This window comes from Ranitomeya imitator, chromosome 1 (genome assembly GCF_032444005.1).
Source record: "Ranitomeya imitator isolate aRanImi1 chromosome 1, aRanImi1.pri, whole genome shotgun sequence".
NCBI classification, from domain to species: domain Eukaryota; kingdom Metazoa; phylum Chordata; class Amphibia; order Anura; family Dendrobatidae; genus Ranitomeya; species Ranitomeya imitator.
The window spans coordinates 550,247,605-550,262,681 of record NC_091282.1 but is presented as its reverse complement, the minus strand read 5'-3'; the positions used below and the strand labels follow the sequence as shown (position 1 = coordinate 550,262,681).

General features: G+C 38.7%; 1 protein-coding gene across 1 annotated transcript; it reads right to left on the bottom strand.

The window, feature by feature from the left end:
• Positions 1-241: 241 nt before the first annotated feature.
• Positions 242-13,696, bottom strand: HAPLN4 (hyaluronan and proteoglycan link protein 4). The gene is made up of 5 exons (XM_069767700.1): positions 13,560-13,696; positions 13,100-13,217; positions 7,704-8,066; positions 7,291-7,593; positions 242-5,448 (listed from the first exon to the last, which is right to left on the bottom strand). Exons 2-5 carry the CDS (start codon positions 13,215-13,217, stop codon positions 5,090-5,092), a joined length of 1,143 nt encoding a protein of 380 aa, XP_069623801.1. The 5' UTR covers positions 13,560-13,696; the 3' UTR covers positions 242-5,089.
• Between the last annotated feature and the right edge of the window lie 1,381 nt (positions 13,697-15,077).

The window sequence follows — 15,077 nt, the reverse complement described above, 5'->3', positions numbered from 1 at the left end:
AACAGTAATGTCTTTCTCCACAAGATCCGTAGTTTTATGACAGTTTGGGGGCACTGCAATCTCACTATAAATGAAGGTACCTTGACCAAAATATGTTTAATGGGCAAGGAGCTGGCAGCAGCACCCCATGGTCGATTTTTTTATCCAGCTGTGCTTATAAGTAGACCATCTTACTTCAGCTATCACTAAACTATTGTAATATATATATATATAAAAAGGTTTTTTTGGCTTTTTTTCTTTTGACCAGCAATGGCTAGAATGTTAATAATTCACTAGGATCCAAGATATTAGAAATGTTGAATGTTGTATTGTTTTTGAATGATGAAACGGTTGAGAGATTTAATCTCATCTGGTTTCCTTGGGATGCTTTTGGATACTCCTGAATAGCTAAGTTTCCCTTCCTCTCCATTCCCCAATACCTATACTTATCCTTTCCCCCTGTCTATTGTAAGTTATGTAATGTCCTCCCTCCTTTTCAGATTGTTAGAAATTTGAATCTTATCATAATTTACTGCATATCTACTACTTATCCGGTTTAATCTGTTTCATTGTACCGTAATCTGTTAGCATAAACTAAACTTTTTTTATTTGTTTCAAGTCTATATTTTGTGAAACATGAAAATCTTTCAATAAAAATTACAATTAAAAAATTAATGATAATGATAAATTGGTGAGTACAGATTTTTGTGACTGGCTTGTGATTGATACATAACATTAAGAAAGACAGATACTTTAATCTGCTGTTCATGTAAACTCATATAGTAAGGCTAAGTTCACAGGATCGTATATAAAATTGTCAGATTTTCATCTAGAGAAAAATGATGTATTTTTCAACTATATTGTTATCCGTAAGCAATCCATATGGCATCGGTTTTTATACAGCAGTAGTTATCAAAATTTACAAGAACAGCTATGTATCCATAAAAATCGGATCCTATACGGATGATCCTTATGGGATCCTATTTTTGTGTCCCGATAGACTTGAATAGGCGAGATCGAGATATGGAAGAGACTAGTGCATGCTGCAATATTAATTATGTGGGTGTTAGTTCCGCGTAATCTGCACTGCCACATTGAATAGCATTAGTCCGAGTATTGGCAGTTTTTTTTCATGGACAGCAACTAAATTCCGATTGTGTGAACGTAGCCTAGTAGTCATTTTGATGGGGCTTGTCAACACTTGTGTATTCCTTAGTTTAGAATGTTTACAATTCTAGGCATTGCTGAACATAGAAAAAAAACTAAAACTATAAAACACACCTAATTTGATTCCAAAAAGAATGCTAGAAAGCTGCAATTCAAATGACAGATGTCAAACAGGATAATTATGTCTATTTAATGTAGATTATCTATGAGAAGCCAGCATGGTTCAACTCTAATGGATGTCGGGCTCACTGCCTGCATTTCTTGTACAATTATTTCCTATTCTTTTAGAAAAGCCTTTCCCTCCATTTATTTTTCAAAATTACTGTGCAGTAGATGAGAAAAATGGAATCCCTGTGTGGCTAGGTGGGTATACATGCAAGGAGAAATATTGGGTGGTTTAATAATATATAATCAGCACTTAATTGTTTCTGGAGAAAGCCTATTTCTTTATCTATTTTAGATTAATCCATCTGTTCAAATCAGATAATTAAGTCATTACAAGAGAGTCAAACATTTGCATGTTGCAGATTAATTCTCGCTAAAAATTGCTATTTACAATTCTGCTATTTGTTTCTAACTTGCTGGTTGTTGGCCAACTGATACTATGTTGCAAACATCATCAAAGTATACAGACATTGTGCAGTAGAAGGGCTCGCGTAGATGACCATATTTTTGGTCCGAGTGCAATTTGACAAAACATCGGATCGCACCTGGACCAATGTTAGTCTATGGGGCCGTGCACGTGTCCAATTTTCTTCTCAGACAGGGACTGTCCAAGGAAAAAAAAATGGAGGCATGCCCGGGTTATACAGATCTCACTCAGCCATGCAAGTCAATGAGTCATCTGAGTGCAGTCTGATTTCCACGGACTGACAGAATGATGAAGATGGAGACATTTTTTTTTCTCCATCTTTTCCTCATCCGAGAGAATCGGATCACACTATGCTCTCAGATGAGAGAAAATACGCTTGCGTAACCCTAGCCTTGGACATCTCCATATATTCCGCAGTGCTACAATAAAGGCACTTGATATTTTAGGGGAGCTCTCCATTGATCATAGAAAATGTAAATATATATAGCTCAAAATATAATACATATCTGATACTAGATTTTTTACGGGACTTTGCAAAATAGTATAGCAAGTTGGACAGTAACAAGTGTTTTATTTATTAAAAAGATGTGGGCAGTCCAAAGATGCTTTACTTTGACACTGTTATGGGGTAACTGCTGCTTAAGGGAGTTCCATAAGATTACTAGTTACTGTATATCTACTAGGAGTGGAAAGGTTTAAACATTTTTAGAAGGAGACTTCTTTCTGAGCTTGAAGGACCTTGACCTTAGAGATGAGTTGGGCCCTAGACCCTCCATTGTTATTTTCAACTCTGCCTTGCAGAGACTATATTGATAATGATGCTTATTGTGATAATGAAAGTAAGTCTTTTTAAGTGTATAACATACAAGTTGTATAAATGAATACTGGAATTAAATGATCTCACCACGGAGTCAGTGGGCTTAGAGATAGTCCAGGATAAACGAATGGTAGGGCTGGAGATGTTTCATACTAAGGAAGTAAGAAACAAAGTGTTGTGCCCTATCCCACATGTTACAACCTTATGAAGTTGAACTGACCAGTAAAAGATTGCTTGTTGAAATGAACTCGGTGTCCCCTGAGTTGTGTGCAGCAGCTCCGGAGGTTGGATGCCTTGAGACAGCAGAGGCCTGCGGCCTAGAAGTTAGTGTGATGCACCACACACCTGACAGTACAATGGTACTGGGACACTGTTTTCCTGTAAAGTGAAAGAGAGTAACTGGACAGTTCGGTCAGTAATTTATAAGTTCGGTCATGACTACCGCTCTTCGCTACTTTACACTGATATAGTGGGGGCTGTGGAGAGGCATAAATGAAAAGGCACCTTTTCATTTATTTATTTTTTCTTGAGAGAAATTATACCACCACTCTGTCACCAAAATTGTGGTAGTTTTTAGGTTATTGCTATGGGACAAATGACAAGAAGGTTATATGATATTGCAAATATCAATGATACCTAATCTTTAAGGGGAATCTGTCACCAGGTTTTTGCTGCAGAATCAAAGAATGACATAATTTAGAAACAGAGAGCCCAATTCCAGCGATGTGTCACTTACTGGGTTGTTTACAGTAGTTTTGACAAAGTCACAGTTTTCTCAGGATGATATTATCACCTATTGTCATGTAGTCCTCCATATACATGAGCTGTATAACCCCGCCCCTGCCACTCATTGGCAGCTTTCTGTACAGTGTACACAGAAACCAGCCAATTAGTGGTGGGGGCAAAGTTATACAGAGCTCATGAATATGGAGGACTATTAGAGCTACACAAGATAAAACTGTGAATTTATTTGAAAAAAAATGCAGAAAGCAGCCAAATAAGTGATACATCCCTGGAATCAGGGTCCCTGTCTCTATATAATGCTGCTCTTAGATGGGGTAGCAGAAACCTGGTGACAGATTCCCTTTAAATTATTACACGTTTTGAGAATCACACTCTACTGCTGCACAATTTCACATATACTGGAAACATTTGAAAGTGTATTAGACAGTATCACACCCTTTCATTACTACAGTGAATAACCTGATATATAACCTGATTTCCCAAACACAACAGAAAACCATTTTAAGATCCATCTGTGATAACCAGAATGCAATAAAAATGAAATGATAACTATATACTGTAACATCAAAAGTTCCTTAAACTGACGTATGTAATCTTTCAAATCATTAGCGACATAGTACATGCATAGCAGCAGTTATATACTTAACCCTTCATCGTTTTATTCTATTGCCTCAAATATACTCTCCGAGCTCTGCAGTAACACATTGTGTCCTGATGCCATATAGCCTAAGTGGTAGCTGATTCCGCTCTTTAGTCTCCTGACACATGGAGTTGCACATCAGCCCTGTGGTGTATTATCAGCAAGCCACGTACTGTATCCCATGGATAGTACAGTTCTACTTCATACATGGAGCAACAAATTATGTTTTAGATCTTTGATTAAATTGACAACACAGATCTCCATCTATGGTAGCATACCTTCTCAGCACCGCCACTGAAACATAATCTTGGATGGTAGGTGGAGGCAGTATAACGTGTACTTCGGTTTGCTACCATTTCAACATAGTGCTGCCATATATTAAAAAGGAAAAGCTGGCAGTGAATCTGATCTTTCCTCTACAGCCCTTTCCCTGACTCACTGAGATCATGTGAAATAAACGCAGGGTTTGTTGAGATAAAAACACTATAATAGTATTCTTAGTAAAAATACAAGGTCACCTTCTACCCGTCCTGCCACCAATAACCATAAATATTGGTATGGTCCAATATATTGGTATGGTCCAACATATTACTAATTCAGTCTGAAATAGTGCAGAGTACCTTGATGAATGAGAAGAACTTCCAGTCATTACTCTTATCACCCATTTATACCATATTACTTTCTAACTAATACACAACTTCATATTCTTCATTATTCCCATGTAATACCTGCAGTTCTCACCATTGATTAGATGCATTTCATGCTCATTTTCATTAAAATGAAGGGTTTATTCAGATGCAATGCGGCATGGTTGCACTATGGACATTGCCATTCCTCCAGTAAATGGAATTTAGCATATGTATATGATCCAAACAATACATTTTCTTGAGTTCTTCTCTTGAATTCCAAAAGATTTGAAATTGGAACATATTTATGTTTTTCTTTTCAGTCCTTCTTGCATCGTTTCCTTCTCATTCTGATATTGTTCTTACGAGATTAGATGTGGTATATATTCTGACACATTTGCAAGCACTTTAAGGTTGCTCCACATTGATAAGACACAAGCTTGCAGTGCGCGTTGATGTATAAGTATGTATGTGGGTGGTCAATTCTGATCATCATTGTCCCAGAAACTCCATCATCACATACTCTACACATGATTGGATTTCCATTGCATGATTCCATCCTTAATCTTTTCTTTTTCTTTGTTTTCTTCTGCTCCGACTTTTCCTTTAAAACAGTAGACCCCGAATAATTTGTACTTTTTACTAGGAAACCCTAGGTTCCTCACCCCAGGCTCTGTTCCTCCACACCTTTGCCGAGGATTTACAATGGGGTATCGAACGCTGCCATCGCCAAGCCACCCGGCTTCACATCTGTCTAAAAGTTGCAGTTTCCAGGCAGCATAAAGTTGACCAACTTTTGCCAATATATCGCCATTCTTCTCACAGGCTTTAGCTGCCTCTGCAAAACTCATCTTGTGAAATGTCTTCAGGAAATAAACTTTTCCTACAATAAAAATAATATATACATTTATCAATGAAGTAATATAATGTTTTCAGCATTTTGTCATATCATGACATACTGGATTTCAGAATATTCTGTAGATTATTTGTGATAAATGTTCGTTGCTTTATAGTGTCCCGCACATTGGACCTTTTATACCTAAATACAATTACAATAGAATACATACACATTTCATTATTATCTTATAAATAGAGAAGTCTGAATTTCAGTGGTTTGGAAGATTTTAATAATTTGTACATTAAGCATAAATAAATATATATATACAGTATATAGTACAGACCTGCAAATGCTGCAGTATGAACAGTGCTATGGCATAATGACCATTCAGCATTATCTGAATTATTGGGTACTCCAAAGTTTCATGACTTGACATTTTACAAAGCTTAAATTATTCTCAAAACTATTACTGCACGATCATAAGACAGATGCAGGCAGTGGCATGGAAATGCTTGGTATAGCAATAACATAGTATAAATAAAAGGATATTGACCATGATATGCAGTACATTGCACAAATAATCTAATATCCTTTTGATTTACAGTCATTCAGTATACTAAGCATGATATGCATATAACTGTAAAAGCTGGACTACAGATAATTTTGTAATAGGTTGTTACATTGAAGGCCCTTATGTAGGTCCTTAAAGAAAGACATTAAATATGGAGAAATAAGACACAAATATAGTGAGGTACATAAATTGGGCTCACAAGAAACCGCATAAGATCATTTATATACTGTATACTACATTTAAATTCTGTCTCAAAGCATATGGTACATAGTGTGGGACAGGCAAGTACAAATTGTGCACAGTGTGGCACAATTATAAAAATGTGGGTTTCCTGTGTACTATACCAGCAAATAGTAGATGAAAAGATGGCCGCTCATGTATGTGGCTATCTTCATTGTAGTTTAATCAGAGTAGTGATACACTTGACATTTTCAGCAACTCACAAACTACAATGGAAAGAGTAACATGCATGGTCTCTAATCTTCTAGAGTGTGAGCAAGGGAGAAGACGGTTGAAGTCCTGGGACTGAAACCAGCACATATCAGACACTTATAGTACATTTTTTGGATATGCCATATATTCCTTTGCAATATTATCATCTCAGGTAGATCAGTCTGATAATGTTTCCCTCAGGCCGAGGTCACACTAGCGATGAATACGGACGAGTGCTACGCGATAAAACATTGCATAGCACTCGGACCAGTATTCATCTATGGGGCAGCTCACATCATCGTTTTTTTTGCTCGGCCGTATTATACGTGCAAGTGAAATCGCAGCATACTGTGATTGTCACCGACACTCGGACGAATCTCAGCTCACTCGCACCCATATAAGCCTATGGATGCGAGTGACACAGGGCACATCACTCAGATATCATCCGAGTGTTGTGCGATACACGCTGACCCCGGCAATGGAGGAGATGGAGAAAGTAATTTCTCCGCCTCCTCCGCAGCTGTGCTCCGATCATCTCTGTGCAAGAGGCTCGGAGCACAGACACATGACACTCGGCTCCCTCTCGCAGCAGAGCAGGAGCCGAGGGTCATTAGCATATTGCATTCGATGCTCTCGCATCGGTTGCCATACGCTAGTCTGACTCCGGCCTAAGACCAAAATAGGTTGTCCATCCCTGGATCAGGGCATTGCGTGTCTTTGAGGTATGTGTGCCCTGTTACTAGAGGTTATATTGAAATTCTGTTATCTATACAAAAGTATTTTGGCATTTAGACGGATTGATTTCAAAGATTAGTAAAAGTCATGTTATTTCTAATATTTCTATAGTTTACAGAAGATAATATAGATCTAAATAAAAATTGTACCATTAAGATTGGATGTGAAGCAGAAGGCATCATAGCGCTCATCATCTTTGTGCCTGTAGCCATAGTTCCTAACTCCAGTTGGGGTGTCTCTTTTTCCACATTCTTCACGGGGTTTGGAGATTGGATACTGCACTGAGCCATCATGTAGCCATCCTGCATTGCACCAGTCAAGTCCATTAAGCCAGGCCTCATGAAGCTGGTCATAGGAAGCGAGAATTCCATCCTGCTGCTTACAAGCTTGTTCTGCATCATGGAAGTTCATTTTGTATCGCCCCAGTCGTGGATAGTAAGGGAAGATCACACCTGAAATGAAGGACAAAAGCTAGGCGTCCAAAGGAAGAATACATTTGGAATATTGAACATATTATACATGTAATCTTAGAAAGTATATATGTTGTTGAGAATTACTTTACCTTCTAAATCCAGTTTTACTGTCCCTGTGTCATCTTCTAACTCATTGGTCACTTCACACTCATACTTTCCATAGTCATCTAGAGTAATATTGTCAACAATTAGCGAAGCATCGCCTGGATCATGTTCTTGAAGAGACACTCGATTCTTATAGGACCCAAATCCTCTACTTTCTTTTCCCAGAGCCACAAAAACATCAATAAAGGATGATGGATCACTGATCTTGGACCACTTGATACGCACTGGTGCGGGATCTTCTCCAGTATGTTCGTAGTGGTAACGACATGGAAGAATAATGGAGCCACCCCTGTGTGTGGTCACTATACCTGGAGCTGTCTGCACAATTACTTCACCAGTCTCACCCTCTAAAATGAGTAGTTGTGGAGAGAGAGAAAAAGATTAAAATATGTTTATAAGATGGAAAGGCAAACATTTATGTAATTTCCAGGGTACTTGCTGTTTTGCAAAGTGTGAAATATAAGTACGAGCCTATGCCTAAACTGAATGTTATCGAGAAGCTTTTTTTGGAAGGCCCAAATGATTTGTGGGCAACAGGCAATCCCTCTCACCATACGCCAAGCGGCAGCAGTGGATTGCATTTGTTGGCTTTGGTGATTCATCATATCTTCAAATGTTAATATAACTAATAGCTTCTGAATGGAAAAATGATTTACAGAAGAGTACCAATGTCACAGATAATTGAAGAATAATACTTTTGGCTGAATACCAAGGATTCTAAACTTAGAATGTAAAGAAAAGTATTGCCAAATATTGACTTTAGCATGTTCCTAAAAGAAAATTTGATCTAAACATGATTGCTTAGGTTTGGGGTTTCTGGCTGTTTTAAGGCAATGTGTTTTTTAATGCCAAAAAAAGATGCTACCTTCCTACCTATAAAACTATTGTATACATTTTTCTTTTTTCTCTAAAACAAGAGCGGACGTCACCAAACACTGATGCCTGGTATACTAACAAGCTACCTATAAAACTACTCTGTACAATTTTTTTTTCTCTAAAACATGATCAGTCATCACCAAACACTGATGCCGGCTATACTAACAAGCTACCTGTAAAACTACGCTGTACAATTATTTTTTCCTTCTCTAAAACAAGATCAGTTGTCACCAAACATTGTGACGCTGGCTACGCTAACGTGCTACCTCGCTACCTGTAAAACTACTCTGTTCATTTTTTTTTCTAAAACAAGATCGGTCATCAATAACACTGTGATGTTGGCTACTCTACCTTGCTACCTCTAAAACTACGCTGTACTAACTACTATTATTATTTTTTTCTAAAAAAAAAAAAAATCGGTCGTCACTTCCACTCCGATGTCCTCTACGCTAACTAATAAAAGAAAAACTCCTGTGGCGCAGTCTCTGATCAGCAGCAATACTGATCAGAAAGCGGCAGACACAGGAAGAGTATGAATGCTCTGTGCAGGACGTCGCGCACACGGAAAAAAAGCGCAAAAAAGTGAGCTAAAAATTCAATTTGAGGAGAAGGGGAGGAGGCTGGGGGGTACTGGGACAGGGATGAGGGGGCTACGACAGGGATGGGAGAGTTTCTGCTGCTGTGATCACTAATGAGTCACACAGCAGACAGCAAACAGCACAGCAGGCAGATCGCAGGAAGATCATTCCGGAGCAGCAGCACTTGGACGCAGGAGATCACAGAGGGATCGCACTGGCCACCAATGAAACTTTAACTCAGGTGACACAGAGGGGCTATACACCGCTCTGCACGCCATCTTTGTCTCAGATTTGGACCGCAGAGAGGTGATCGCTATTTTAAATTAACCCCTTTGGCGCTGATTGGCCGATTGGTCGCGATCACCCCACTCATTGTGACGGCTGTGATTGGTGCTGTGCCTCATAGCACCAAATCAGATGTTTTTTTGCTTTTTTCTTAACTTTATTGACATACTACTGTGATTGGCGGGTCAGCATTGACCCGCCAATCACAGCGATTGCCAATGCGGCAGGGAGGTACAGACGTGCAGAGCATCAATCACAACGATCACCAATGCGGGGGGAGGTACAGACGTGCAGAGCATCAATCACAGCGATCACCAATGCGGGGGGGAGGTACAGACGTGCAGAGCAATATATGTATGGCGCATGTCGGGAAGGGATTAAACTCTTTTGCTTTCAGTGTATCACTATTAGGCTGGGGTCACACTTGCAAGTTCAATGCAAGAAACTCGCGTGAGTCTCTCGCATCAAGTCCCGACACTGCCACCAGCACTTGGGACCGAAGCGTGCGGCTGCATAGAAATTCTTCATTCCCAAGTGCCGGAATTGGGTGATAATTCCCGCAGGTGACACCTCTACATGACAGCTGACACCCTGCAGTATAGGACCTGGACAGTTTTGCGACTGATCAGAGCCGATTAACCCCTTATATACCGCTGTCAATTGTGACAGTGTTATTGTTAGTTGTTGCAAGACTCCTTAGTAACCATCGGACCCCTGCGATGAGAATCGCGGGTCTCAATGGTTACCATGGTACCCTGAGGTCATGTGATGAACCCAGGGTACAGTGTCCTGTGAGATTCAGCAATAAACTGGGTCTCACAGGCTGTGTCAGTGAAACACTGACAGTCTCATACACTGCAGTACACGAGTATAGCAGTGTATGAGACAATTGATCGAAAAAAAAAAATTATACATGTCCCACGGTGAGACTAAGTAAAAAAAGTGAAAGAAAGTAAAATAAAGCATGTAAAAAGTAAAAAAAAAAACAAACACAAAAAAGTGCACATAAATCACTAAAATCCGTTTCGGCGCTCAAAACGCAAGTGTTTGTGATAAAATAAAAGTAAAGAAAAAAAGCACACTTAATTGTTATCGTCGCGTCTGGAACAACCCGCTTTATAATACTGGTATGTTATTTATTCCATTTGGCAAACTAATAAACATGTCAAATATGTTGCTTTTTAATTATACTAACTCACATAAAAGTGAATAAAAAGCGATTAAAAAGGTATAAATGAAAAGACCAAACCGCCCTGCAAAAAAGTAGCCCTAATATAGCTCATTAGGCAAAAAAAAAAAGTTACAGCTCTCAGAATATGACTATGCCAATACAATTTCATTTTTGTTAAATATTGCTTTCAGTCTGTAAAAAGAGCAAAGCATAAAAAACAATATACAGTAAATCTGGTATCGTTGTAATTGTACCGACCCAACGAACAAATCACTTTTACTTCATGGTGAACAGTGCAAAAATAAAAAATAAACACAAAAACTGAATTGCTGGGGTTTGGTCATTCTCTATCTGAAAAATCTGAATAAAAAGCGATAAAAAATATGATGCACTCCAAAATGGTGCCAAAATAATCTGCAAATCATCCCGCAACATATAAGACCTCACACAGCTCTGCTTCCAAGAAAATAAAAAAAATACAGTTGTCTGAATATAACAAAATACCCTACTTTTTTTTTTATAAAAAAGCATTTTTACTGTGATGGCAGCAAAACCTAAAAAAAATATATATAAATCTGGTATCTCTCTAGTCGCACCAACTTGAAGAATAAATCAGCCTTATCACTTGTACTGCACCGCGAACCTCCAAAAAATAAAAATAAGAACTTTTCTGCTTGTTCTGCTGTCTATTTGTTCATTCTATCTCTCAAAAATCGGACTAAGGCTCAGATCATAATTATTCTGCGCTCTCCACTGATCGCTTACGTTAGTTCTTCCGTGTAAATTCACCAAAGCCACGATTCAGACAAAACCTAGAAAGAACCACTCTTAAATCTTAATTTTTTCCTTCCACATTGCTTTAGTTCCTGTGATATGACGGAGTATTAATAAACTTCATGATTATGGTTTTGAGCACCTTGAGGGGTGCAGTTTTTAGAATGAAGTCACATTTGGGTATTTTCTGTCATATAGACCCCTCAAAGTCACTCCAAATGTGAGGTAGTCCATACAAAAATGGTTTTGCAAATTTTGTTGGAAAAATTAGTAACTGCTTAACAACTTTTACCCCTTCTAACTTCCTAATAAAAAATATAATAACAATATGTTTAAAAAATTATGCAGATGTAAAATAGACATGTGGGAAATGTTATTTATTAACTATTTTGAGCGACATAACTTTCTGTTTAGCATAATAATTCAAAGTTTGAAAATTGCAACATTTTTTTAAATTTTCGGCAAATCAATTTTCATCAAAAGTCATATTAAACAAATGTTACAGGTATTATGAACTATGACATGTCACAAAAAAATCTCAAAAACAGTGGTGTCCATTGAAGCATTCCAGAGTTATAACATAAAGTAACACTGGTCACATTTAAAAAATTTGGCCTGGTCATTAAGGTCAAAATTGACTTGGTCACTAAGGGATCTTAAAGATACTGCTGAGCAGATATACCCCTGCTGTCACTTCCCTGACCTACAGGAAATAGTGGACTTCCACGTGTTGATCTGATACACCCTGTATTCCAAGTATTGTTAAGCATATATGCCCCTACTGGTAGTATACAGTCTGCTACTAATTGTTTTTAGTGGGAAATACTATTAAGCCTGGAGTCTGATTTTGAGGCCATATCATAAGTAAATTAGCACCTCTTGAATTTACATATTGGAAAATATATCCACCTACATTGGAACCCTACCTTTGGGTGTGCTTTAAAGCCCAACATTTTCAATAAATATACATGCCTAATTTTATTCTTATATGAAGGCACTATAAGGCTACTAACCTATTCTGTGCACACTATCACTGTAGGTTTGGTGGTTTCCATATGTATTACTCCGGAATCCCTGTCAGAGGAAGCACTTATATAATCCCAATACATCCTACTACGTGCAGGTTCACAATTTTAGCGATAAGTGGATTGGTCGGATTACCTGCAGCTGGGTTAGGAGGCTAGTCAGTAGTGCCATTGTGGTCATTCATGTTTAATTATTTTCATATATAGTAGATTTTCGCTATATTTATGAGCATTGGTTAAATGAGAAAGAGAGACAGCATAGTCTATATATGTTGTCAGGTTAACCAAATGTAACATGGCAAAGATAAGACTTAATAACTACTAATATACATTGCGTGTAAAATAACCAAAATATATAATTACTGGAAGAAGTCCCTCTCCATTTGACATTAGCCATTCTTGGCACTTTCGCGTTGTCAGCATTCCCAAACTGGGGATGCCCAGTGACCAACCAGAGCATGTACTTGTATGCCAGCATGATCTTTCCAGCTTGCTATACAAATGGTTTTTTGATTGAGAACATTTGCTTGGGAAATGGCATTCTATTTTGCTATTTCATATATAAACCAAACCCGTGTATGTATCCAAACAATATATGGAATCAATAATATATAAGTCCATCTGCTTCCGACACTTGAATGAAGAAGTTCAAACTTGAGGTAGTCACTAACCTTGAACATGGACTATTTTTCTCTGGCCCCTATTACTATCTGCAGGAAATGCTGAATGGAGGACAGCCAGGTATAGACCACAGAAGACATAAGAGAATGATATATATCCTAGGGCCATCTAGGGAAAAGAGAGAAACAGAAAGGGAACCAAGTAGGTAAGGGTCAGCAAGTTGGAAGGCTTCATGTACACTGCAGGTCTACATCCTATACAGGATTGCAGTAAATGGATAGTTAAAATCTATTTAGCCAAACAAGTTGAAGATATTTTGCAAAGATTTCATTTAATGGAATTATTATGTAACAAATCTATAAAAAGGAAGATATAACAGGATGCAGTTACTTAGTGATGATGCACAAGAGGTTATAGCCGGGAAAAAAGAATAAAGCAATCCTAATGTAAAGTGCTGAGAACTATAAATGTGTACAGTAAAACATCATGGAAGAAATCATCTAAAATTACCTTAAGGCTCCTGTTAACATTGACCTTGGGAATTTAGGAGTCCAAGATATATTTCAGCATGTTCCTGCTTCCAGCATAAGGTGAACTGCACCAAAACAGAGACACCCCCTTCCCCTCCTTCCTGCAGAGCCTGTGCTGGGATGGAGGGGGGAGAGATAGGGAGCTTGCAGCTCCATGTCCCATAGCTCTGTACTGCAGTACTGTACCTCTCACATCCTGCATTGCTGGACTGCAGGGGCAGACTGCACCAAAGTGCCCCAATACAGCCCAGGACAGCTCACCTGCTCATAAGGAGTAAACATTATGGAGCATCTCAGGACTTAAAACAAGCAAGGAATCCTGAAATGAAATAGCTCATTATTCTTTAAGGGTATTGGAATACTGAAAAATTATGTCATTAGAATTATGCTGTCTATTCTATGTACTGCAGACATGAAAAACTTTCTGTAAACTTCTACTGTGCACCTATGGAATAGTGAATGACAATAATAAAGGAAGCTGTAGTCAATTATAAGTGTTTCTGCTGAACCACTTCTGAAGAAAGCTAATTTGAATCTAAATACTTTCTTTTTTTTTTACAAAAAATAATGTTTATTAACAAAAATAAAATAGTAATAAAGTATTATAGTTTATTAATAAAATAAACATCGTATTTATAGAAATATGACAAAATGTTATCAGTAGAGTTGAGCGACTTTTACTTTTTTAGGATCGAGTCGGGTTTCGCGAAACCCGACTTTCTCAAGAGTCGGGTCGGGAGAAATCAGCCGATTATTGCGAAAAGTCAGGTGTCAACCGAAACACGAAACCCAATGCAAGTCAATGGGGAATCAAAGTCGGCAGTGAGTGGAGGACAGGAAAACACCTACAGTGCCGATTTTAATGCCAAAAACATCAATTCTTATTTCTTAAGCTTGTCAATCTTAATTTACCTCATAACAATAGTTAGGCATTGAAAACAGGGGGTCATTTGGCTAAAGTTGTGGGGGGATAGGGCTGGCTCAAGATTTTCGTGGGCCCAGGAAACGCGGAATACGTCACAGCGGTGGAGCAGGGAGAGGTAAGTATTTTAACTTTGCAAGTGCTGTGATCCTGAGCAAGCAGGGGGGCCCACTAGTTGGCACTGGCACTGGTGTGTTTGACAGCGGGTGGCGCCTCCCACTGCCAGGGACACTTTTGCGTACTATGAGGGGCCCTGTGCCAGTGCCAACGAGTATGCCTCCCCACCTGATGAAGGAACCTGCACTTTCATCTGCACCTTCCTCTTTGACCCCGTGTAAGGTGGTATAGTATGCGGGAAGGGGAACCTGACTTTCAGCAGGGTCAGATTCTGGCTGTGTAGAGTGCAAGGGGAATGTAGTGGTCTGGGTCAATGCACCAGCAGACTCATCTAGCAGTGGCTGGGCAATGGACAGGATGAGGAGGAAACACAGATATAGGCCCAAAATAAAAAAGTAGGCTAAAAGCAGTTCAAAATTGGTAGCAGGACTAAACAGGCGGCATTGCTTTGTTCAGTGG

Bases quoted from the DNA above. Each gene is read 5' to 3' on its own strand.
- HAPLN4 (XM_069767700.1), bottom strand. From the start codon at position 13,217: ATGGCCCTAGGATATATATCATTCTCTTATGTCTTCTGTGGTCTATAC. The intron at 7,594-7,703 runs GTAAAGTAATTC...CCTTCATTTCAG, and splicing joins AGTAAAACTGGATTTAGAAG to GTGTGATCTTCCCTTACTAT. The intron at 5,449-7,290 runs GTACAATTTTTA...TTTTTATTGTAG, and splicing joins CTTCACATCCAATCTTAATG to GAAAAGTTTATTTCCTGAAG.